This window comes from Suillus plorans (genome assembly GCF_016647745.1).
Source record: "Suillus plorans strain S12 chromosome Unknown HD556scaffold_27, whole genome shotgun sequence".
Taxonomy (NCBI): domain Eukaryota; kingdom Fungi; phylum Basidiomycota; class Agaricomycetes; order Boletales; family Suillaceae; genus Suillus; species Suillus plorans.
The window spans coordinates 92,572-114,329 of NW_024537411.1; the positions used below are offsets into that span (position 1 = coordinate 92,572).

At 47.1% G+C, this 21,758-nt stretch overlaps 7 protein-coding genes and 1 pseudogene across 8 annotated transcripts; 3 read left to right on the plus strand and 5 right to left on the minus strand.

The window, feature by feature from the left end:
• Positions 1-5: 5 nt before the first annotated feature.
• HD556DRAFT_440052 (uncharacterized protein) lies at positions 6-1,713 on the plus strand. The gene is made up of 2 exons (XM_041310596.1): positions 6-275; positions 360-1,713. Exon 2 carries the CDS (start codon positions 361-363, stop codon positions 1,573-1,575), a length of 1,215 nt encoding a protein of 404 aa, XP_041160339.1. The 5' UTR covers positions 6-275; position 360; the 3' UTR covers positions 1,576-1,713.
• A 1,686-nt stretch (positions 1,714-3,399) lies between these two features.
• HD556DRAFT_t65 lies at positions 3,400-3,469 on the plus strand (annotated as a pseudogene). Its single transcript has one exon. The product of its transcript is annotated as a tRNA-OTHER (tRNA).
• Positions 3,470-5,101: 1,632 nt separating this feature from the next.
• On the minus strand, positions 5,102-6,323 carry HD556DRAFT_440069 (uncharacterized protein). Its single transcript, XM_041310597.1, has 4 exons — positions 6,115-6,323; positions 6,047-6,055; positions 5,640-5,980; positions 5,102-5,584 (listed from the first exon to the last, which is right to left on the minus strand). Exons 1-4 carry the CDS (start codon positions 6,183-6,185, stop codon positions 5,322-5,324), a joined length of 684 nt encoding a protein of 227 aa, XP_041160340.1. The 5' UTR covers positions 6,186-6,323; the 3' UTR covers positions 5,102-5,321.
• Positions 6,324-6,495: 172 nt separating this feature from the next.
• HD556DRAFT_1371067 (uncharacterized protein) lies at positions 6,496-7,112 on the plus strand. Its single transcript, XM_041302937.1, has 2 exons — positions 6,496-6,518; positions 6,577-7,112. Exons 1-2 carry the CDS (start codon positions 6,516-6,518, stop codon positions 6,979-6,981), a joined length of 408 nt encoding a protein of 135 aa, XP_041160341.1. The 5' UTR covers positions 6,496-6,515; the 3' UTR covers positions 6,982-7,112.
• Positions 7,099-8,320, minus strand: HD556DRAFT_440091 (uncharacterized protein). Its single transcript, XM_041310598.1, has 2 exons — positions 7,999-8,320; positions 7,099-7,874 (listed from the first exon to the last, which is right to left on the minus strand). Exons 1-2 carry the CDS (start codon positions 8,068-8,070, stop codon positions 7,317-7,319), a joined length of 630 nt encoding a protein of 209 aa, XP_041160342.1. The 5' UTR covers positions 8,071-8,320; the 3' UTR covers positions 7,099-7,316.
• Positions 8,321-9,407: 1,087 nt separating this feature from the next.
• HD556DRAFT_1443071 (uncharacterized protein) lies at positions 9,408-10,061 on the minus strand (the record flags this gene model as incomplete). The annotated part of the gene is made up of 1 exon (XM_041306555.1): positions 9,408-10,061. The coding sequence occupies one exon, from the start codon at positions 10,059-10,061 to the stop codon at positions 9,408-9,410; it is 654 nt and encodes a 217-aa protein (XP_041160343.1).
• A 50-nt stretch (positions 10,062-10,111) lies between these two features.
• HD556DRAFT_440204 (uncharacterized protein) lies at positions 10,112-10,429 on the minus strand (the record flags this gene model as incomplete). Its single annotated transcript, XM_041310599.1, has 1 exon — positions 10,112-10,429. A coding segment is annotated over one exon (318 nt), but the record flags the coding sequence as incomplete, so codon positions are not given.
• Positions 10,430-11,210: 781 nt separating this feature from the next.
• HD556DRAFT_1308191 (uncharacterized protein) lies at positions 11,211-12,648 on the minus strand (the record flags this gene model as incomplete). The annotated part of the gene is made up of 6 exons (XM_041300098.1): positions 11,211-11,341; positions 11,374-11,510; positions 11,592-11,740; positions 12,041-12,140; positions 12,356-12,489; positions 12,619-12,648. The coding sequence occupies 6 exons, from the start codon at positions 12,646-12,648 to the stop codon at positions 11,211-11,213; spliced, it is 681 nt and encodes a 226-aa protein (XP_041160345.1).
• Positions 12,649-21,758: the final 9,110 nt, after the last annotated feature.

The following is a 21,758-nucleotide window of genomic DNA, read 5'->3' on the forward strand; positions in this document are numbered from 1 at the left end:
CCACCACTACTCTTAAAAACTCGAGCATGCGGTATCAAGGACCAAGTGGGTTGTCTAGCAATCACATGCATGGTAGAAAGCCAACTTGGTCCTGCGATGTGCACCATAAACATATTTGCACTGAGATTTCCTCAGTTTCGTGTGATTCGTACTTGGGTTTAGCCTTCTTATACCGCAGGAGACGGCCGTTATTTGCCGCATAGATCCAGGACAGTCGAGAACTAAATGTTCACATCTAGACCATCCCAAAATCATTGGAATGACTAGCTTAGTTGGTCAGTCATCTTCCTAATGTTTGACAGTGAGGCAACAGTGATCGCTTTGGCCTTTACTGATCTTGTGCTCTACGACATCTTCAGAATGCCACATCCTTCTCTCTCTCTCGGCAAGCTCAAGACTGGTAAAACGCAGCAACGCCATCGCAAGACCCGCGGTGCAAGCACTGAAGTTTCGCCCATCAAACTCAGTCACATTTTCAAGTCCATTAGGCACCACCGTTTGAAGGGAAAGGTCGCGGTTGAGCAGCAGACTACTTCAGTCCCATCGCCCCATCCTGAATCTGATATGAGCTTGTCACCTCCTTCCAGACATCCGCCTTACGAATGGAACACCAGCTATTCGCGTCTTCTGTCAGGAATCAATAATACGCGCATCTTCTCACAATCTACTAGCCGGTCTACCACCGCTGAACAGAGCATAGCTCCATCGGAGGAGTCGTCCCGTTCATTGTTTGGTATGCGCCCTTCGAAGACCACTTCAGCTCCTCTTCCGAAAGCCCCTGTAGACACCGTCACAGACAGGTCTGGTGCATCCTCTGCCTTGATATCATCTCCGTCCATGTTTAACCTACGTTCTCATTCGGCGGGCGATTACATCGTGCGACAGCTTAGCGCAACCCTAGAGAAGCTTTCGCTGGGCGAGAGTCACTATGCTAAGCTTCAGGAGAACATCTCTCCAATCAAATCCCTGAATACCTCTTCTGACATGATCGTCTCTCCTGCTCCCCATTGGTCTGCCAAGTTCAAAGACTCGCCTGCGTCTGGATACCTTGCAAACTTAAAACAACAGCTGCAGGAGAAGCGATGGCTGTGCAAGTTTGCTCGCTCCACATCAGCAAAAGCGCACGTCGCCGTCGCACCCACCATATTCATCACGTCTGTTGATGGGAAGCATCCCAAACCACTATGTTCCCCGGTTGGACTTTTTGGACAAGCCAGCCACATCAAAGATTTGCTCGGAGATTCTGCGCCTCAGCCGCTGCCGCTAGCCAATTCCCCGTGTCCTGATGACCCGTTCAACGCGGACCCGTGCGCCTACAACCATCCCTCTCAATATGATCTGCCATTGCTACCTTCAACGCCGACAAGAGAAGTCACTGACCCCGCCTGGTATCTACCTGGAACGCCCTCTCGTGCATATCCTGAACTGTTCCCATCTGGTGGGGAGGAACTCGCGACAGCCCTGAGTGCCACCATCACCAATCCATTTGATCTTCCGCCTTTCTCTGTACCGTTTATGAAACAAGGCCTTCTCGACGCTTCGCTTTATAGTAATCGAGGCGATTTGCGATGCTGAGATTTTTTTGTGGATGTGGTGTTGTAGTCTAGTAGGTTCTGAAGTCGCTGAGTTGGTATATTCAAGTCCTGAGGCCTGAGTCCTTAAGTTGTCTACAGATTCCTTGCCATGTCACTTCCTTCTGGATTCTTGCATATGCACGAGACGAGAAGTTGTTTGCATGTCGCAAGATGAATAAAATCAGCGCATTTGCCAAACAAATATCAACGCAAAGTTGTTAGTATGCTAGTGGGTGCAGTAAGCAATCGAAACGTCCACTGTATCACAAGAACATATCACGATTTTCCATGTTTGAACAATTCAGCAAGATATAAATGTAACGCAAGAGAAAGGAGATGAATCATAATCATGATCCAAAATACACGAGATCCTTGAGTACAGACAACAGGTAGATTACACTCCTTCGAATCGGGCACGTCAAAGCAACGTTTCTCCAGGGGGAAGTTCATGGACCTTCACACGCTCACAGTGGCGGTACAATTGACAGCAATCCCACCGCTCTATGATCAAATGTCAGTGTAAAACAGGACCAGCGTCGATGTCTCACATAGTACTGCCCGGTGCAACAAGCAGTCTCGTTGATACACGCTGAAACACTTCCATTATCCGTGGTTTTGATAGCACTGCATCCGTAGCCGATGAGACCGCTCAACCCAGACTCACTGATAGAATATGCAGCGATGATTTTTTCAGCGGTTGTTGTGTTTGTCTGTTAAGATTTAGCATGTTTGAAAGCCGTTTCCAAATCAATGATCATGACACACAGTCGTGGTGTTGGAGCAACACATAGTTATTCCTGAGTCACAGGAGTATTCCGCAGATGCAAGAATCGGGAGAAGAATGGCTGAAGCTATCAGAAGTAAAGACAACATTGGATTTGGACCAGGGCCCTGGGTGAGGAAAGCTGGGTAGAGGTTTGGTAGAGGCTCCCACCGAGCTCCCTGTATTTATCGCCACAAGACTTTGTAGATGTTTGAGTTGACGTGGGATCAACGAGGTTGACGACAGCGACGCAGCTAACGAGAGGTTCTTTGATTTCTTCCTGCTCGTGGACCGAATAGAAGATATGTCATGTGCAAAATCTGAGGTGCGCTAGCATTACACTAGCGAACCATCTGGTGTGGATGCAGAAAGTCCCTGCTGATACAAATCAGCCAAATATTAAAAGCGTTGCCCACGAATTGGAGCGGGCGGGAAGTGGCAGTCGTCTCTCTGACCTTCACGACAGGACAGTAGCTGAGAAGGCTGGCAGCACCATACACAGCGAAGTCACGGTTACCCAGATTCAGCTGCAACGTGTAGATCTATCGCAGCCTGAGTGCTCTTCTCAGCGTTGGGCTCTTGGAAATCCAGAATGCGGGCTAGAGTACTGCAGCTAGAATGCTTATATGTAAGAAATCGAGAAACAGTACGCACCGAGCTTTATCAATAACTGTGCCACTGGAGATACGATTCTACACTGAGCACGAACGAGGAACCTGAAGGCATCAATTTAAGGTTGGTCTCTCTATTTGGCACTTCTGCTTTCACTGATCGGTGGTGTGGCTTGCTGAACAAGTTGCTGCTAGTACTAAGTAGATCAACTGGGCGCGTCATATCATGAAGTGTGCGTGTGAGGGAGGCCTAACGGTGACGTTGCATTGGGTTTTAATTGGTTTAAACGAATTGAATCAACGCTCGCACTCGGCTCTGGCCGAGTCTCAGCTCTACGCACATACTTGTCACTGATTGTGACATGTTGCCGTGACTGAGTCTCCTAAACGCTGGTGACGCAGACTTCGGTCTTTAGTTCTTTCGTCTCGACCGTCATCAGCATTGAGCACGTTCAGCCAAGCGGTTAATGCGACAGAATATAAATCTGTCTGCGTGGGTTCGAAACCCGCCAAAGATGAAATTATCAAGTGATCACCAGAGTTAAAATCTGTTTCTCTTGGACCATGCAGGTTTGAAACCTGCCAATGATAAAATTCATTCCCGGCAAAGTTACTCATCTACACAGACAATTCGAATACTGTGGCAATGTTCGACTCACTTCGAGCAAGACCCGTCTATAATTCACTGTTACTTTCGGCCGTGGATATCTTAATCAGCTATAGCGTTGACCTGCGGGTTGAGCATATTCCAGGTCAGCAGAACGTCATCGCTGACGCACTCTCACGGTTTCACAATGAGCTCGTGAAAGATCTCGTGCCTTCGGCGCAGATTTTTGACTTTGAACCCCCTCGGGATGCGCTGGGGGTGGCAGAAAAATGATCCGAGGTACCACACAGTCCAAGCAACCCGTGCGGGAAGCTTGGACTCTCGAACACTTACAGCTAGAGCGTTCACTTGCCCTTGGCTGCGCTATTGAATCCACCACAGCTTCAGCTTACGACTCGCATCTAAATTCCTATCTCAACTTTTGTCGACTTCATCACCGGGAGGTAGAGCCAACTGCGGACACGCTGTCCTTCTTCGTGGTGTGGCTATCACATCATATCGAGCCACGATCCGTGGACTCATATCTTTCGGGAATTGTCAATCGTCTGGAGACACACTTCCCGCACGTTCGTGAAATACGGACATCTTTGCTCGTCACGCGAACTCTGAAGGGTTGCAAACGTCGCTTATCTAAGCCTGTTCAACGCAAACAACCACTCACTTTGGATGATCTCACTCTTGTGGTCAACACATTCGCATCATCTACAGAGTACGACGATACACTATTCGTGGCAATGCTGGTTACAGGTTTCAAGAGTTTGCAACGTCTCGCAGAGCTCTGCTGGCCTAATGCAAAACGACACCAATCCTATCGTAAAGTGGCGCTACGCCACTCTCTCATGCTGTCTGCAACATCGGCAAGCTACACATTACCTCACCATAAGACGAGCACTTTGGGAGTAGGATGTGAGATCTTGGTGATGGCAGAGCCTGAATCTAGAGTGAATCCTCTAGCTCTCCTACAACGGTATGTACGTGCTCGCGACAGTCGCTTTCCACACCATCCACACCTCTGGCTGACTACGAGTGGCACTATCCCGACGCGCGCATGGTTCATGCGTTACCTTCGGCGTTTCTTTCCCCCAACTATTTCTGGACATTCGATGCGAGCCGGGGGTGCCACTGCCCTAGCTGCGACTGGTGTCGCGCCTGCGCTGATTCAGGCAGCGGGACGCTGGTCTTCGGATGAGTTTCAGAAATACATTCGAAAGCACCCTTATCTGCTTCACTTGCTTATACACGGTTCTCAAAATCCGTAACTCACTGGATTTGACAGCTTAACGCTCGAATTGCTTGGTTGAATTCTCGTTTGCATCAACTTCTTGTAACAGTCTGGGGATTCTAAGTACGTCATCAGCATTATTTATAATAATAATAATAAAAAAAAAAGAAAAATAGCCCTCTAGCGCTTGGTCGAGAGTCAAACTTGACTTTCTCGACTTTTCAGTCACCAGTCGTTTGGAGGGGGCTCAGTCACCAGTCATTTGGTGACTTGTACATTACTGATTCTTTCTATTTACTATACGTACTTCTCTGTTTTCAAACGAGCTGTCACTTCCCAGTATTAAAATTGATTGCGGGTCCTCCGAGCATTGAGCTGGAGGGCCCCGCTTGCCCTAAACTCTTCGCACGAGTGCCTATCACCAGTGCAGGTTGATTCAACAACACGTTATTTATGTAAGAAGACCCAGTATAGACACAATTCAGGCTAGAAAAAGGGAAGACAGACAATTTTGCATAAGTGAGTTTTGCAAGATTTTACATGGTTAATTCATGCCAGGAACCGCATCCTTCAGATGCTCTTTCTTCAAGCATCGCGCAATCACACCACACGTCCTGCACTTCCGCTCCTTCGCTTCAAATGCATCTTCACCATACCCACTACTCACCACATCAGGGTGTCTATCACCGTGGTATGGCTTTCTACCATCACCGTGAAGGTAGCAGGGCGACGACAAGCAGTAACTTTCACCAAAGTTCGACTTTAGGCAGCGGCAAGTACCTGGCGGGCGATCAAAGTATGGCACACCTGAGGTTCAAAGAGTTAGCAGTAATAATGGAGAGATGAAAACCATGAAACGTACCTTGCATATCTGGGTGCGTACAATTTTCGCAAATGGTGTAATCACAAGTCGTGCACCGCTTGAAGGCATCTCCTACACCCTCCACATCATCCTCGTCGTCCTCGTCATCCTCATCTGGAGGAGTACCACGGAATCGCAAAAGACAACCATCGCATTTCGACACAGGGATCGGGTTCCGTCGACGCTCTTCCCAAGCCATTTGTTCCATCTTATTGATGGTGTCCATCGTCGACCCTGGCCCGCCCCATTTTTTCATCATTTTGTCCACCTTGTGTAAGATGGCCGGCTTGGTGCAGACACTGCGTTTGTGCACCTTCCAGTCAACTTTCTGGCAGTCCGCGCTAGAGGAGAATTATTATGTTAGACTCCCAGTCTAATAAGTGCTAACGCTGGTGTTTGTCACGTACGAGCAGTAGCTATCCCAATCATCACAAGTCAGATCAAAAGTTTTTATCTCGTACCAGCTTGTACTCACATAGTTTTCTGACATTTTGAGCATCGTAGCGGCTTTTCACACTCGATCTTGCACACACTGCAATGACGCATGATGGCGAAGGAAGAAATGGTGGAGAACAGCAGGCTGAAGCATCAAAGGACCGAGATAAGTTGTTCGGTAGCAGCAGCGCCGCGTGCTGATGCGGGCCTGAACCTTGCATGATTTTATGTCATGGATCACTAGGAAGAGGTGTGTCTCCTTCATATCCCGTCCTTTAGCAATATGTCACGACATTTACTTTGTTACAAGATGCGCTCAAAGTGCGCAATACCTCTAACACTAGCAACAAGCACTGAGCCATGGCATACCCCTTCCATCACTGAAAAATGGTTAGTCGACCAGACCCTGTTTGCGTTTGGCTCAATCTTCTATTGCAGTTAATGCTGAAGTGGCAAGTCAATATGAGTTATTTGTCAATGAGGCTCCCCCTTGATCACATACGGAAGGGTAGACGGGCTTGATGATCCGCTGATCATCACCGAAGAGAAACTGATTCAATTCTCGTGGCTCAGACCAACTCGACGGACGTTCTTAGTTGTCCGTCCTTGGGATCATCATCTCCTCGAGCTGCCTGACTTCGCAGACTCGGACGATGCAGAATGCTTGGGAGGCTGGTCTGAGCTCGAGTCCTTTGACGGCTCGCCTGGAGAAGAGGAGTTGACCGATTCGGAATCTTACTCACAGGCATTGCGATTGATCGCTTGCCTCGGACAGCTGTTTGGCGCATCTTTGCTAACCCGGCAGCGCAGTGGGGTATACAAGAGGATCGCATCGGATCACGATATCATTGCACAAATCAAAGATATGACATCTGTGCACGGCATGACGGACATTAGGACGCTATAAATATTGTAATTGTGTATGTCTTTTTTTGAACATCAGATAAAGTCTCCAGCTTCATGTTACGTTGTCTACTTATGACTTGATGGGGAAGCCGATTTTCCAGTTGAACGTTGAACTCCCACTTTTGATCAAGCAACACTCACTCGCATAGCGGACACGAACAGATACAAGATAGATGACAACCAAGTGACTATGAAATACACATAAATGAAAGTGCACAGACAGTCCCGAGATATTGTAAATAATTAGCGTTACAAGATGTATATATGCAATAGGGCATCCAGAACTGCAACAAACCCATTCACAAGCATCTAACCCACGACATGCAAAGACCAGGCTCAACGGCCGTCCCTCACACCGGCAGCAGGAATGACACTCCCCACAATCTCCTTAAACGCCTGATCATCCTCATATCTCTCCCTTGTCTCCTTCACAATCGCCAGTAACACAGGCCTCTCCCTCCTGTGCATTTCCATATCGTCGATATCACTATCGAAAGATGAGGATGTGCTGAAACAGTTGAGCACCAGGCCCTTGAAGCGCGAAGGGGGAGTGGATCGGGTTGACGCAGATGATGAAGAAGATGGAGAGGGAGAGTATGTGCTTGTGGGAGATGGCGAGCGCGAGAACATCCGTTTAAACACCATCTGTGTGCGAGACAGCATACGAGTAGGACGACGATGGGGATTGGGGTTAGGGCGGATGATGGTACGTGTGACAACGATGTCAGCGGAGTGGTATACGTCGACAGGTGTAGCGGAAGTGGAGCATGTGTCCGTAAGGGATGGACGCGACCCCTCCAAATAAGAACCTTTCCCCTCGACAGGATCAAATACAACCTTGTGGTTCGGCCATGCATCACTTGCGCTCGTTTTCTCGGTCCTGATGCAAGGGTCCTGCCTCATCATCAAATTTGAACTGCCGGTTTTGAAAGGCGAGACGAGTCTCTGAAAAAATGGAACGGAGGCGGACAATGATGTTAAGAAAACGTAAGGTAATGAAACCAAAGGAAATACTGACCATGTTAGTGCGTCGCAGGGGGTCGAAACGCTGTGCGTCCATAGGGTTGTAACGTGCCGGACCCGTTTCCATGTCTATGCAATAAGCAAAGTATAGAATTCCTAGAGCTATCTGATGCAAGCTAGAATTTTAGGACGCGAATGAGGGGAGTGAGTAATGGCTTTCTCATCTTCGCAAGAAGTATTTAAGCAAAAACTTGTGTACAAGCACCTGTGGACGAGGCAAAGCGTGTGCCACTCACCATGCCACTGACACTTTTGTTCGTTTGCTCGGACAATTGCCCATTTTCGTGCTGTGGAATTCACCCACAGCCCTCGTAGCATTTAATCTTGAGGTTTGAAAGTGTGGTTTCCAGTAAAACGTGTGGTCCAACCGAGAGGAAGAGCTGCTACATGTCAAAACTTAACATTGAAAGATATGACTCAACAGGTCTGTGAACATGTTCCTTGTCTTAGGTGTACGAGCCTCGGCCGTCGTACGCGCAGCTCGATGGGACAGAACCTGAGTTTGAGATACGGAGGGCGAGAAGAGTGGTGGTGCCAAGAGAGCAGGCGCGGTTGGTTATGGTGAGTACTAGGGATACTGCGGTGCCGATTGCCATTGTGATGTGATGTAGGTGGCACCTACTAGAAATGCAACAGGTAATGGTCAGGCGCGTCAGGATGATGCCGGTACAAAGAGATGACTTACTTACCTGGAGTTGCAACATGATCGCAAGGCATCGATAGCCGAAGAGTTCGATGATGCTGTATTGTCGTTGTTTGATAGCCACTATTAGAGAGAGGATTTGTAGTATTAGCGTTATGTACTGATTCTATATTATGACTTACATTCTCGTCCCTCGAAACATGCCTGTCCACCCCGCACGACCAAGTCCGTCACCTGTTTGCTCATAAATTCCCGGTTGTAGTTGGGGATCATCTCCAGGCTTTCGGATCCTTGCTGATACGTTTTAATCGAATATCGTAGCCTGAGGTTTGCAGAACTATCATGAGGGACATGTAGCCCAAACCTGTTGCACAAAAAAGTAGTCCAGTGCATAACGTCGGATGAGACTCCTCCCAAACATTTTCAAATATTCAGCAAGAATGAAATTTACAAACTGGTATTACAAATGATGTGTTGTAATAGCGCTACATAAATTAGCCGACGCCTAGTCGAGCGTGACTTAGATATAAATGTTATACAATGGCAAAGTGCATTGGGAATAAGTCACTTGGGTAAGCCCGTGCTGGACCATCGATTTCACCGCGATCAGCTCTAGTAGACTTCGTGTTGCTGACAAGACAAGGAATAACTTACTGCGGAGCAAGTGCTATCGTCATAAAAGTTTCAACTATGTTCAAATTATGTAACGTAATACAACCCATTGCGTAGTCTGTCTGTCTGACACCCGTGCCAGTGAGGCCTCAAAAATATATCAAGTTGGCATCAAGGAACAACCGTGGCAGAAATCGAACATATGGAGTAAACTTCGCTCCAGTCTTAATAAACCGCTCTGTTTCCTCTGGTGTACAAGGCTCCGGTAGCACGGAAGCAGGGAACGTGAATAACTTCACCCATATACCTGAATCCTTAGGTGCACATTGAGCGACCGGCCGGGGTTCGGTGTGCGGAATGACTTTGATGTGCGGAAATGCCAACGAGAATGTTTGCAGTCCTTTGAAAGGAGCACGCGCGATGCACAAAGGCTGCAGGTAGGATACAGAATCTTCAAATTCAAATTCGCTAACACAGTTGCATTGGAAGGGCAGGCATTCTTGGAAGGATGCGGATTTGAGTAGGGTGAGGTGTTGGATGGAAGCCAGAAAAGCATATCCATGGACAGACCCCACGAAGGGCCACCATGGATGAAAGAACATACCCAATAGCGTCAAACTTCTTGTGCTCCAAGGGAGCAAAGATTTTTTGTGGTCGACATTTAAGTCGACATCGGAGTTACACGCATGTTTGAGGCATTTTGAAAGAAGGTTTAGATTGTTAAAGTTGATTGCGAGGGACGATGCACTGAGAATGACTGGAGCGAGCAAACTGATATCAAGCTCACATTCAAGCTTGGGCATAGGAAGGGGAAAGTAGGGAATAGGTGGGCTTTGTAAAGGCCCCCGAAAGTCATCATGTCCACGCAAGATGCGTAATCAAAAGCTAGATCATGTTGTTGGTCGATGTATTTTTTCTGCATATGCAGAGCCCATATGAAAGCGAGTAGTTGGCGAGCTGTTGACAATAACACTGTGTGCAGAAGTTCAGGCAGCACAGCGCACCTGACAATTTTGGAGACCCGGCATAGTGAAAGGGCAGATGAGTATAGATCTCGGGTGTAGGGGGCATGTTGAACAAAAGGTGGTTGTGCCGCATGCTTGAAGATGATGAGGGCAAGCTCAGTTGGAAGGTCGTTAAATCTAAATGATATGGGAGTAGGAGGTTCCATGACCGAGTGAGAGACGAACCTGGTTTGACTCCTTTAATACTTGCCTCCTGAATTCCGCAGCAACATTGTGGAGTCAACGGATACCTTGGTCATTATCACCCCATAATTGTGGCTGTACGATCCCACTTCATGATCCCCATGAGAGTTTATTCCTCGACTCCCACATTAGCTCTTGTCGAACTCAAACATTTTCTAAAACCTCTGAGAGAAAAGGAGAGAACAAGAAAGAATGAGAAGTGGCGTGAGTAAACGGGAAAAGCAGGCCGGCATGATCGGGCGTGACAGAGATTTTTGACGGAAAAAACGGACACAGACCTATCTTGGTCCAGGAATACTTGCAAACATTTTCAAATTTCGTTGAGCTTGACTAAAATATTGTGAGGATGGACTTGGAATGATGTTGAAGGGGGAGTTGTTGATGCTTGTTTATGCGACGACGAAAGCTTTCCTACTGACCAAATTGCCAATACTCTCAATCTCATCCGACGTTACGCTCTGCCGTGTGCTAGACTGCTTTGTTGTGCAACGGTTTTGGGACATCCCTTGTGGTCTTTTCCATCTCCAACTACAACTGATTTACAGGCAAACAGGTGATGGACTTGGACATGTGGAGTGGACAGGTATCTTTCGAAGGACAAAAGTGGAAGTCGCAACATAAAATGTACATTCACTACATAACGCTAATGCTACAAATACTAGTTGCTATTAAACCCCGATAATGAGCATTGTCGAACTCTTTGGTTATTGACGCCTTGCAATCATGTTACTCCAGGTGAGCAAGTCATTTCTTTGCGCCAGTATCATCCTGACACGCCTGATCATGATGACCACCACCTGTTGCCTTTTTAGTGGGCATGGTGAAAATGCTGCGACTGCTGCGCGGCACCTGCCGCGACCACTGCTGCGATGTTCCTAAACCGTGAGTGCGCATTAACTACACTTACTACTAATCACTGGAACCTCCCAGTACTTGTCCTCCGAACGAGCCATGGACTCGAGGGTGCTCTGATTCCTTATGTGTGTATCCACGCTCCCAGAGTCACGGTCAGGCGATATCACCGAGATTCGCAGTACTCCCGGTCTGCAAGTCAGGTCTCTTAAACAACTATCTTGTTACTAAACGATCTTTCATACTGCATTGTAGTCTGATTCCTCCGCATACAATGTTTTTTTAATGAGCGACTGAGTAGTTGCGGGCATTTGTCTCAAGCCTGACGCGGCCATTGGCACCTTTCTTCGCGTTCTCGGTCCTCCATGGAATTTTTTTACCTGTCGCTCCTGAGCGTTGAGGTCCAGTCGGTCCAGTGACACCTGTGTCACCCACAGTCCGGGCATATACATGAGGATTGGCAGCTGAGCATGCTAACCTTTCGTTAGGTGTAGTATACGAGTAGGGCGGGCATGGTCACGATTGTCATTGTGTTCGTAACATATGTTATTAGTATGGGATGTATATGACTTTTCCGGGGTATTCCTGATGAATGAGTTTTGTTCCGCAGTCATTGGAAGCGTGCAGTTGACTGATGAGTGTGAGTTTGCGTGTGGCAGGACGTGTGATGGTTCAGCAAGTTGGCTCATCAGAAACAATGATTCCGAGCCCAATACACGTACTACTATGCCATGTTCGAAAACCATCTTGCCAGTTTTCAACATCATTACTCCGTCCCTTACCGCCTCCTCAATTCCTGTTAGCCCAGTATTGTTGAGGGCGCTGCATTAGTAGGATAATGGTAGCTATAGATGTGCTGGATTAAGCCCTGTTGTCCTTGTCAGCCTCGCACACAGAAGATTCGAAGACATACTAGTAGACTGACAAATTTGACCATCGCTAGTGCATAATCTTGAGGATCAAATGACACAATTTGCTCAAGCCATCGATAACAGAAATGTAGGATGATTTGGAACTGGATACGAGTTACTACTGACATTCTGGCACTAGTAACTGATCTGTCGCGGGCGTCGTGGTCATCTTCTTTTTCCATATTTGGGTGGTGCTGCAACATGGTGCCCACAATGCCCGCGATGCCCACAACGACTGCGATGCCCACAACGACTTGGTGCTGCAACACTAGTGTAGTACTTAGTACTTGCTGAAAATGAACTCGAGCTGTGTAACACATGGTCCTTTAAAGCTTCAGTAGTTATGTTGCGCATCATAGTATTGCAGACTCGCGTATTGGAATACATACTTCAGTGGCAGATTTGCGTTTGCGTATCATTTCAGAAACCAGAATGCACAAGTCTGAAATCTGGGACTCGGAAGTTGGAACACACTATAGATCAATCTTCAGTAACACAGTTCAAGATAACAATACCCAAGTGACTTTATATTAATCATGTGAAGCCCTTCAAGGCAGCGATGCAGAGTCCAGAGTATGTGGCAAGCAACAAGCAAGTGTTGTGAATCAATTTGCTACTTAGCGTAATTTGTAAATTTGGAGCCGTCGCGGCAGATGCCGCAGCAGTCGCAGCAGTGGCGCAGCATTTTCCTTGTGCCCCTTTTTAGTAGGTGCCACTTACACCACTTACATCACATCACAATGACAATAAGCATCGCATCATGACAATACTGTAGCATCCCTAACACTCGCCACAATCAACCGCGCCTCCCTTGGTACCGCCACCCTCCTCGTTCTCCGTATCTCAAACTCAGGTTTTGTCCCATTGAGTTGTGTGTATGACGGTCAAGGGCCGTTTGGGAGCTCGTACATTGATTGTGCGTGGTGTATCTATGAATATCATGTTAGCACAACGACCATATAATAAAAAGCGTGCTCAGACCTGTTGAGTCATATTCTTGAATGCTAAGTTCTAACGCATAGCTCTCGGTTGGAAGACACATTTTTTGTTTAGACCCAAGAATCAAATACTTCGCGAGCTGTGGGTGAATGAAAATAATTGTCTAAGCAAACGAACAAAAACTTTAGTGGCATATCTACTTGTTCACTATGCAAGTGAGTGTTTACTGGCAGGAGGGAGTTACAACTGCAAAGATCGGTTTCCTGCCCAGTTTGAAGTAGGCAATATAACATAAGGCTGAATTTCCGATGTTCGACAAAGACATACACAATTATAAGATTTCTAGAGCCCTGAAGGCCTGATGTCCATCATGCTGTGCACACTGCAGGTCGGCAGAGGATGATGCGAGGGCTCACTGGCAGTCCAACAGGCTGTTGTCCACAAGGTCGAGCGTGACTTAGATATAAATGTTACAAGAGTTCTGAACCCTTCGGACGGTAAACTCAATCATCCATTTCACAATAACAGACGGTCTGTATACTATGTTTGCCGTCGTCTCTTCCTCGTCTTCTCGAAACAGTGCTTGAATGTCTCTGCGACTACACACTCTTGACAGCGCAGTGTACAGTTGACCGTGTGCCAATGAATTGGTGCGCAAGTCGAGAACCGCCTTCTGTAAGGTTAGCCCTTGGCTTCCATTGAACATTGTAGCATAAGCGGCACGCAATGGAAACTGCTTTCAATTGACCATCCAGCTCGAACCCGGGGGATTGAACGTAAAAGTAATCCGAGGGAGACAGTGCACGTTCTGTACCAATCTTTTCTCGACTGATAGATTCCGCTGAATAGCGCATACAGCGCCGACCTTGAGGTCGCCATTTGCTCAGGCGCATCAGGAGGCACCTGATCAGCCTCTCTGAGGCTGTCCGAGCTGAAGTACGATTCTGTGCTCGCTGTCATCATCATCCATCGTTCTGCGTGTCACAATCTCCTGGCAATGCATCTAGCGTCATCTCGTTGAACTCATCTACAAAAATGTTACGCGGAGAGAGGAAAAGGAGGAAGCGGAGATCCAAAGGAAAAGGAGCGTCGAGATGTTGGAGCGCCTGTGGAGCTCAAGTGGCGCACGCACATAGGAATCACAGGATATTGGAAATCGCTCCGTCCTTACAATATGTAGAATAGAATACAATGGCAAAGACTACACGTGCATTGGGAATAAGTCGCTTGGGTAAGCCCCACGGTGCTGGACCCTCAATTTCACCGTGATCAGCTCTAGTAGACTTTGTGTTGCTGACAAGACAAGAAATAACTGTGGAGCAAGTACTATCGTCATAAAAGTTTCAACTATGTTCAAATTATGTAACGTAATACAACCCATTGCGTAGTCTGTCTGTCTGACACCCGTGCCAGTGAGGCCTCAAAAATATATCAAGTTGGCATCAAGGAACAACCGTGGCAGAAATTGAACATATGGAGTAAACTTCACTCCAATCTTAATAAACCGCTCTGTTTCCTCTGGTGTACAAGGCTCCGGTAGCACGGAAGCAGGGAACGTGACCAACTTCACCCATATATCTGGCGCACATTGAGCGACCGGCCGGGGGTAGGTGTGTGGAATGACTTTGATGTGCAGAATGGCCAACAAGAATGTTTGCAGTCCTTTGAAAGGAGCACGCGCTGTAGAAACAACAATACAGAGAGGAACAAACAAAGCTCCTGACTGTATCTGTAAATGTTGTAAGGTCGCGCGTTGCCTAGTCTGCTATACTTGAGACGACAAGTGCGTTCGACCCTAAAGGGGAAGCGAGTGCAGCAAGGATCTAGTAGTGCGCGCCGAAGGCGCTACTGGTCGGCTGATGCGAAGCGCGAGAAAGCGCGCAGGTGCGCGCGAGGCGTGGGAAAGCGAAGGTGCGCGCGTGAGCGGTAATGAGAGAGAGTAAGAGTGAGTTTGCTTAAGTGGTGATTAGATACTAGACAAGAGATACGAGCGCGAGGTGTCAAAGAATAGATTTCTACTATGTTCTCCTAGGTAGTATGTGGGTGGTAAGTGGGAGGTAGAGTGCAAAGTTCGAAACTTTCTTTCAGTATGTAATGCTGGCGCTTATATGGCGCGCCTAAGCGCTGTCATGCGGAGCTGAATCGCTACCGAGTAAGGTATGCAAAGATATATGTATGTAAGTAAGGGTCCATGATAAAAATAAAGGTGGAACGATACACAGATAAGAAAAATGGAAACATACGCACTAGAGAACTTGGTGGACAGTGGATGGATGCTTCCGGATGGCTGGCGCTATAGGGCGATCAAGCGCGGGAAAGCGCGCGCGCGTATACATCGTAAAGCGCGGGAATGGTGCGCGCATGGCGCGCGTTGTGCGGGAAAGCTGCGCCTCATATAGGGATAGCTACAGATAGCACACAGAATGGTGCTGCAAGTTCGTGCAATGAACTCCCTAGTGAAAAGTGCCATATCACACCATGAGAGGCATGAGTCTCTACAGCGCGATGCACAAAGGCTGCAGGTAGGATGCAGAATGTTCAAATTCAAATTCGCTAACACAGTTGCATTGGAAGGGCAGGCATTCTTGGAAGGATGCGGATTTGAGTAGGGTGAGGTGTTGGATGGAAGCGAGGAAAGCATATCCATGGACAGACCCCACGAAGGGCCACCATGAATGAAAGAACATACCCAATAGCATCAAACTTCTTGTGCTCCAAGGAAGCAGAGAATTTTTGTGGTCGACATTTCATCAGGAAAACCCTCCTGGGGAAAAAATGTTATAATTTTCGCTAAAAGTTCTAATTCAGATAATTCTATCTAATTACAAGAATTAGGAATAAAATTGCTAGAAGACGATAATGTGGGATGCAAATATCACAAAATGTCAAGAATTACTTGAATATACAAAAAGTGTATCTATCTAAATACGAATTAAACCAAAAATCGTTACAATCATCCAGAACCATGGGACACCCCACCTGATCCCAGCAGCCACCAGTGTTTAGCACACACGCCCAGCGCACGTCAGCGAATGCTGACGTGGCTCGAACGTGTGCGGAGGACACTGGAGAGCACCAGAAGAGTGGAAGGAGGGCCGAGACAGGAAGCACGAGATGGAGGGTAGGATGTAGTGTAGGGCGCGAGTGGTGGTCATAGTAGCACACTGCAAGGTTAAAGATAGTTATAAATGAGAAAAAAGAACATGTGCACCTGGGACAAGCGGCGAACGACTGAGTAAAATTTTGTTGAAGTTCATCATTTGCACATATTTGTTTCGCTCACGTGACTGTTTGGTTGATATTCAACCATTTGTTTGGCTCGCATGACTTTGGTTTGAAAGCTTTTTGAACTTCCGATGTCGATCCCTCATTCCTCAATGTTCAACGTCGTCAGCCTCAACCATCAAGCTGATAGGTATGTCTTAGATTTTTTTAAAAGTTCTATTTAACATTTGTAACTACAAACTAGGTAGTTCATAGTCGTCCTTCCGTGTGTAGTTATCTGTAGTTTAGAGTAGATGTTTTAGAGTAGAATATTTGATAAAAAGGCTCAATTCATTGTAACTACTTCGTACAATATATATACTGTTAAACGGTTAATACTATGCGTCCGATCCGAAACATATGAAAACGGACTTGTCTGTTCTCCGTGCTGTGCTTACTAATCAACACCGCTCCGGCTATTCCCGGGTAAGTCGGTGTTCCCTACATTATTCATCTATGTATGTATTACTAATCCTTTTACTCCTGTGCTTGTACAGTCATCATGTACGACTGAGTCCAACACTCCCCCTCGAGCACAGTCCACCTTCATCTTCCCTCTCAATTCCCTAAACTGTGGTGCCGGCAGTGCTTTCGTAAAAGCGTCCGCAACGTTTTCGAGCGTCAGACAATATTGGAGTTGGATGGTGCCGTTTTCGACAAGGTCACGGATGTAATGATACCTTATGTCAATATGCTTGGTGCGTGTGCGGAATTTGTTGTTTGATGCTAACGCTATTGCTCCTTGGTTGTCGCAGTAGGTGGGGATACATTCATCCATCGGCTTGTATAGCTCACTGATGAGACTTTTTAGATATAGGATTTCGCGCGCTACCGATGTCAGCGCAATATATTCCGCTTCGGCGGTTGATAAAGCAACTAGCGACTGCTTTCGCGCGCTCCACGCTACTGGAGATCCGTGCAACAGGACGATATAGCCCGATATTGAGTGTCGATGGGGCTGACTCGCCCAATCAGCATCTACAAATGCTTCTAAACCTTGATTTGTGGTTCCTAGGGTAAGTTTTGAATTCTTTGTCCCCTTTAGATAGTGTATGACTCGTTTAGCAGCTTCCCAGTGCGCACTAGCTGGCTCTCGCATGAACTGCGAGAGTATCGAAACGGCGAAGGCTATATCCAGACGTGTGCTCGTCGCAGCATACATTAGCGATCCAATGGCCTGTTGATACGGTACGTGTTGTTCAGGTATTTCAGGTTTGGTGTCTGGTGAATGGTCTGATGACTCTTTCGTTAGAACTACTCCAGTTTCCATTGGTGTTTGCGACGTTGTCGCATCCTTCATCCTGAATCTCTCGACTATAGTGTCGATGTATGCTTCTTGCGACAACATTATGGTCCGCGCCTTTCGGTCCCTTTCAACCTTTAGTCCTAGGAGCCAGGTAAGCTCTCCTAGGTCCGAAATCTCAAAATGTTTACAAAGCTGATCTTTGAACTTTTGGATGTGCTTTAGGTGTTTTGATGTGACGGCCATGTCGTCGACGGACACGGTGATAACGGTATGTTCTTCTTCGGCTTGTCGATAGTATACGGCTTGGTCGACTTGAGAGCGCGTGAAGTCGTTACTGAGGAAAAATTCTTCTAGCTCCTCGGACCATTCAAAACCGGCCTGCTTTAGGCCATATAAGCTACACAATAGCTTTAATGCCTTTCCTTCGTCTCCTTCGTTCAAGTATCCTGGCGGCACGCGCATATATATGTCGTCATTGAGCTTGGCATTGAGGTAAGCACTTTTAACATTGACTTGATGTATTTCCCAGTTGTGCTTAGCTGCCATCGTTAGGACAGTACAAATTGTCGTCATACTTGAGGTAGGTGCGAACGTTTCTTGATAGTCTACGCCGTACTCTTGGCGCTGACCATTTGCGACAAGTCTCACACGCAGCTTTACCTTCTCGCCGTTTGGTCCACGCTTTGTCGCTAGGACAAAATGGCAAGGTATTATATTCGCGCCTTTAGGTGGGTCCACAATTTCCCATGTCTTGAGTTTCTCTAATTGACCAATCTCATAGTCTATGGCTTGTTGCCATTCCTCCGCGTCTGGTCCATTTAACGCTTCTCTAAGTGTCGGTTCCTTCTCTGCGGCTGCCATGGCCATATATGGAAAAGAATTCGATTGAGTGTTGTCCGGTGAGTTTTCCATTGCTATGGTTGCTCTTTCTCCTTCATTTAACGCTTTGTAGTATCCTGCAGGGGGTCGTACTCTCGTGGTTCTGGGCGTTATTGGGTCTGGAAGTTGCTGTGTACTCTGGGGTGGCGTTTTGGGAGGTTGGCTTGGTGTTTGTGGGACTTGGGATGTTGTGACGGGCTGGACGATATTCGGTATGTTGATCCGTTCTTCCTGGTTATACTCCCCCTCGTCCAGTGCGTCGTTACGAACGATGACGTCCGGCGGGACAAAGCTAACATTGCGTTCGACAGATACTCTTCTCTTCTTCGGCCAGTATACTCGGTAAGCTTTACTTTCCTCGTCTATTCCCACAAATTGACCTTCTTCTGCTCTAGCTTCGAGCTTTCCTCCATCCGGTGAGTGCACATAGAGTTGTGCGCCGAATTCCTGTGCGTTTACTAAACTTGGTTTTGCTTTGTGTAGCAATTCATAGGACGTGTATCCTGGGATCGCCCTCGAAGGTAGGCGATTTTTGAGCCATGTTGTGTAATTGACGGCTTCGGCCCATAAAAACTTTGGTAGGTCCTTTGCGAGTAGCATGGCTCGCGCGTGTTCGACTAATGTTCGATTTAGTCTTTCGGCTACACCATTCTGCTGTGGGGAATCGTGCACGGTGAGTTGTCTCTTTATTCCTTTTTCCTTCAGATATTCATCAAACTCCTTGCTTAGGTACTCTCCTCCTCAATCCGACCGTACTTTGCGCAGACGCGCATTATATTGTCGGCTTACATAAGCCTCGTATTCCTTGAATGCGGTAAGTGCGTCGCTCTTTCTCTTCAGGAATGTTACCCTCGTTTCCCGACTAAAATCATCTGTAAAGGTGATATAATACAGGCATCCGTTTATCGTTTCGGTTTGTGCCGGACCCCATAGATCTGTATGGACGAGGTCCCCATATGCGGATGATCTGGTCTTTGACTCGTTTGAAAATGGTTGTCAAGTGGCTTTGGCCTTTGCGCACGTTTCGCAAAAGGTAGGGTTTGAACTTTCATCTAACGTTATACCTCTGATCATGCCCTTCTTTATAGCATTTGTGATCGCTTCGTGGGATACATGTCCCAATGCTCGGTGTAATTCATCGATGGTATGTTTCATTATTGCTGAGTTTGCGCTATGGGTCACTGATGCCATGATTCGATATAGTCCTTCTATTTGAGGAATTTCGGCTATGGGTCTTCGCTCTGGTGCTGGGGTCAATATCCTGCACATGTTATCTTCGAGGTGTAATGCGAAACCGGCGGTAGCGATTCTGTTGGCCGATATTAACGTGAATGCCATCTTTGGCGTATATAGGGTGTCTTTGAGAGTCACAGTGGTCTTCTTTGTTCCCAAAGGTAGGTCTATCTTTATATCCCCTTTTCCTATGGCGCTGATGGTAGAACCATCTGCAGTGTGCACATCTTGTGCTTCAATGGAGGTGAATGTTATGAACTTCGAGCGGTCGGGGCAGAAATGGGACGTTGCGCCCGAATCGATAATGGCTCCTTGTCTCTCGGCAGGTATGTTGATCCTTTTTGCCACATTTGCTAGATCTGATGTGACAAAAGCATAATCATTTGCTCTTTCGATCTTGTCTGCCGCATTAGCCATTTGTCTTGGCGCCTTTCCACCTTGCCTTGGTCCCTGACCTTCTTTCCCTCCTCCAGGTCTCCAACAATTGGTTTTGTAATGACCCTTCCTCTCGCAGTTGAAACACGTAACATCCTTGCTTGCGGTGCTTGTACGATTCCTTTTCGTACTGTCCTTGGCCGAGAATGCGCTGTTGCCTCCTTTCTTTGAGGTCTTTGGGTTTGCTAGTTGTCTGTGCTCGTACTCTTCAGAGACGACACTGACTAGCTCGTATGGGGTGAGTGGTTGCTTTGTGATTCGGGCTGTTGCATTGATTGACGATAACAGGGGTCTGTAAGATTCTGGCAGAGATCCCATTATAATTGTGTAGAAGTCCTTTTCTTCTATGCTCGCCCCCATGCCTGCTAGCGTTTCGCGGATGCGAAACATGTCCCCAAAGTGAGTCTTCACATCACCTCCTTCCTCACATCTTGATTCTTGCAACTTCCGGCGCAGATCTATTTGAACTAATTCTGTCTTGCCTTCGTGTATTGTCCGAATTTCGGACCATATCTTCGAGGCGTTGCCAAGGTGCTGGATGCGCAACAATAGCTGATCCGAGATCGTGCTAAATAAGTGTTGCTTTGCGAGTGAGTCCTTCTGTAGATATTCATCTATCTTCTCTTCGAGTTCTTCTACTTCTGTTTCAGTTGCTACCGTGCCATCAGCCTTTTCGTACTTTCCAGCCAAGTTGGTCTTGTATGGGGTAGGTTCTTTGATTCGACCATCAAGGTATCGCATCAATCCTCGTGCGCGGATCACTGTTAACGCTCTTTCCTTGTAGGTTATCCAATTCGAGCCATCGTCGGCAAGTTTGGGGATGGTGTACAATGAGGAGCTGCTGTGGTGCGTGTTATCCATGATTGTCGGAGCAGGGCTCATAACCTGTAGTTATCTGTAGTTTAGAGTAGATGTTTTAGAGTAGAATATTTGATAAAAAGGCTCAATTCATTGTAACTACTTCATACAATATATATACTGTTAAACGGTTAATACTATGCGTCCGATCCGAAACATATGAAAATGGACTTGTCTGTTCTCCGTGCTGTGCTTACTAATCGACACCGCTCCGGCTATTCCTGGGTAAGTCGGTGTTCCCTACATTATTCATCTATGTATGTATTACTAATCCTTTTACTCCTGTGCTCGTACAGTCATCATGTACGACTGAGTCCAACACCGTGCTCATCATTGGATTGTGAGTGTGTTGGTCCTTGTTCGAGCAAGAGCCACACTGATCCAAGTTGTTGTTTGCCGTTCGCAGCGGGTGAGTGCGTGGTTCGTTGTTCGAGCAACCGCCACGCTGATTCCTGGACACCCATACCCATACCCGTACCCTTATAGTGGGTAGTCACTCGTGTCGTAACTCATCACACTTGCGGTCTCTGTTGTAAATTAGTGAGTATTATTTCATCTATATACGTCGTATGGACTTTGCTGAGCGGACGTCTTGTTTCTCTTCTCCTTGGTAACATAAACATCTGCATCCAAACTCCATGCGTGCTAGTCATGGAGAAGGATGACACGGGTGGT

Bases quoted from the DNA above. Each gene is read 5' to 3' on its own strand.
- HD556DRAFT_440052 (XM_041310596.1), top strand. From the start codon at position 361: ATGCCACATCCTTCTCTCTCTCTCGGCAAGCTCAAGACTGGTAAAACG.
- HD556DRAFT_440069 (XM_041310597.1), bottom strand. From the start codon at position 6,185: ATGCGTCATTGCAGTGTGTGCAAGATCGAGTGTGAAAAGCCGCTACGA. The intron at 5,585-5,639 runs GTACGTTTCATG...TTTGAACCTCAG, and splicing joins TACGCACCCAGATATGCAAG to GTGTGCCATACTTTGATCGC.
- HD556DRAFT_440091 (XM_041310598.1), bottom strand. From the start codon at position 8,070: ATGGAAACGGGTCCGGCACGTTACAACCCTATGGACGCACAGCGTTTC. The intron at 7,875-7,998 runs GTCAGTATTTCC...ATGATGAGGCAG, and splicing joins CCCTGCGACGCACTAACATG to GACCCTTGCATCAGGACCGA.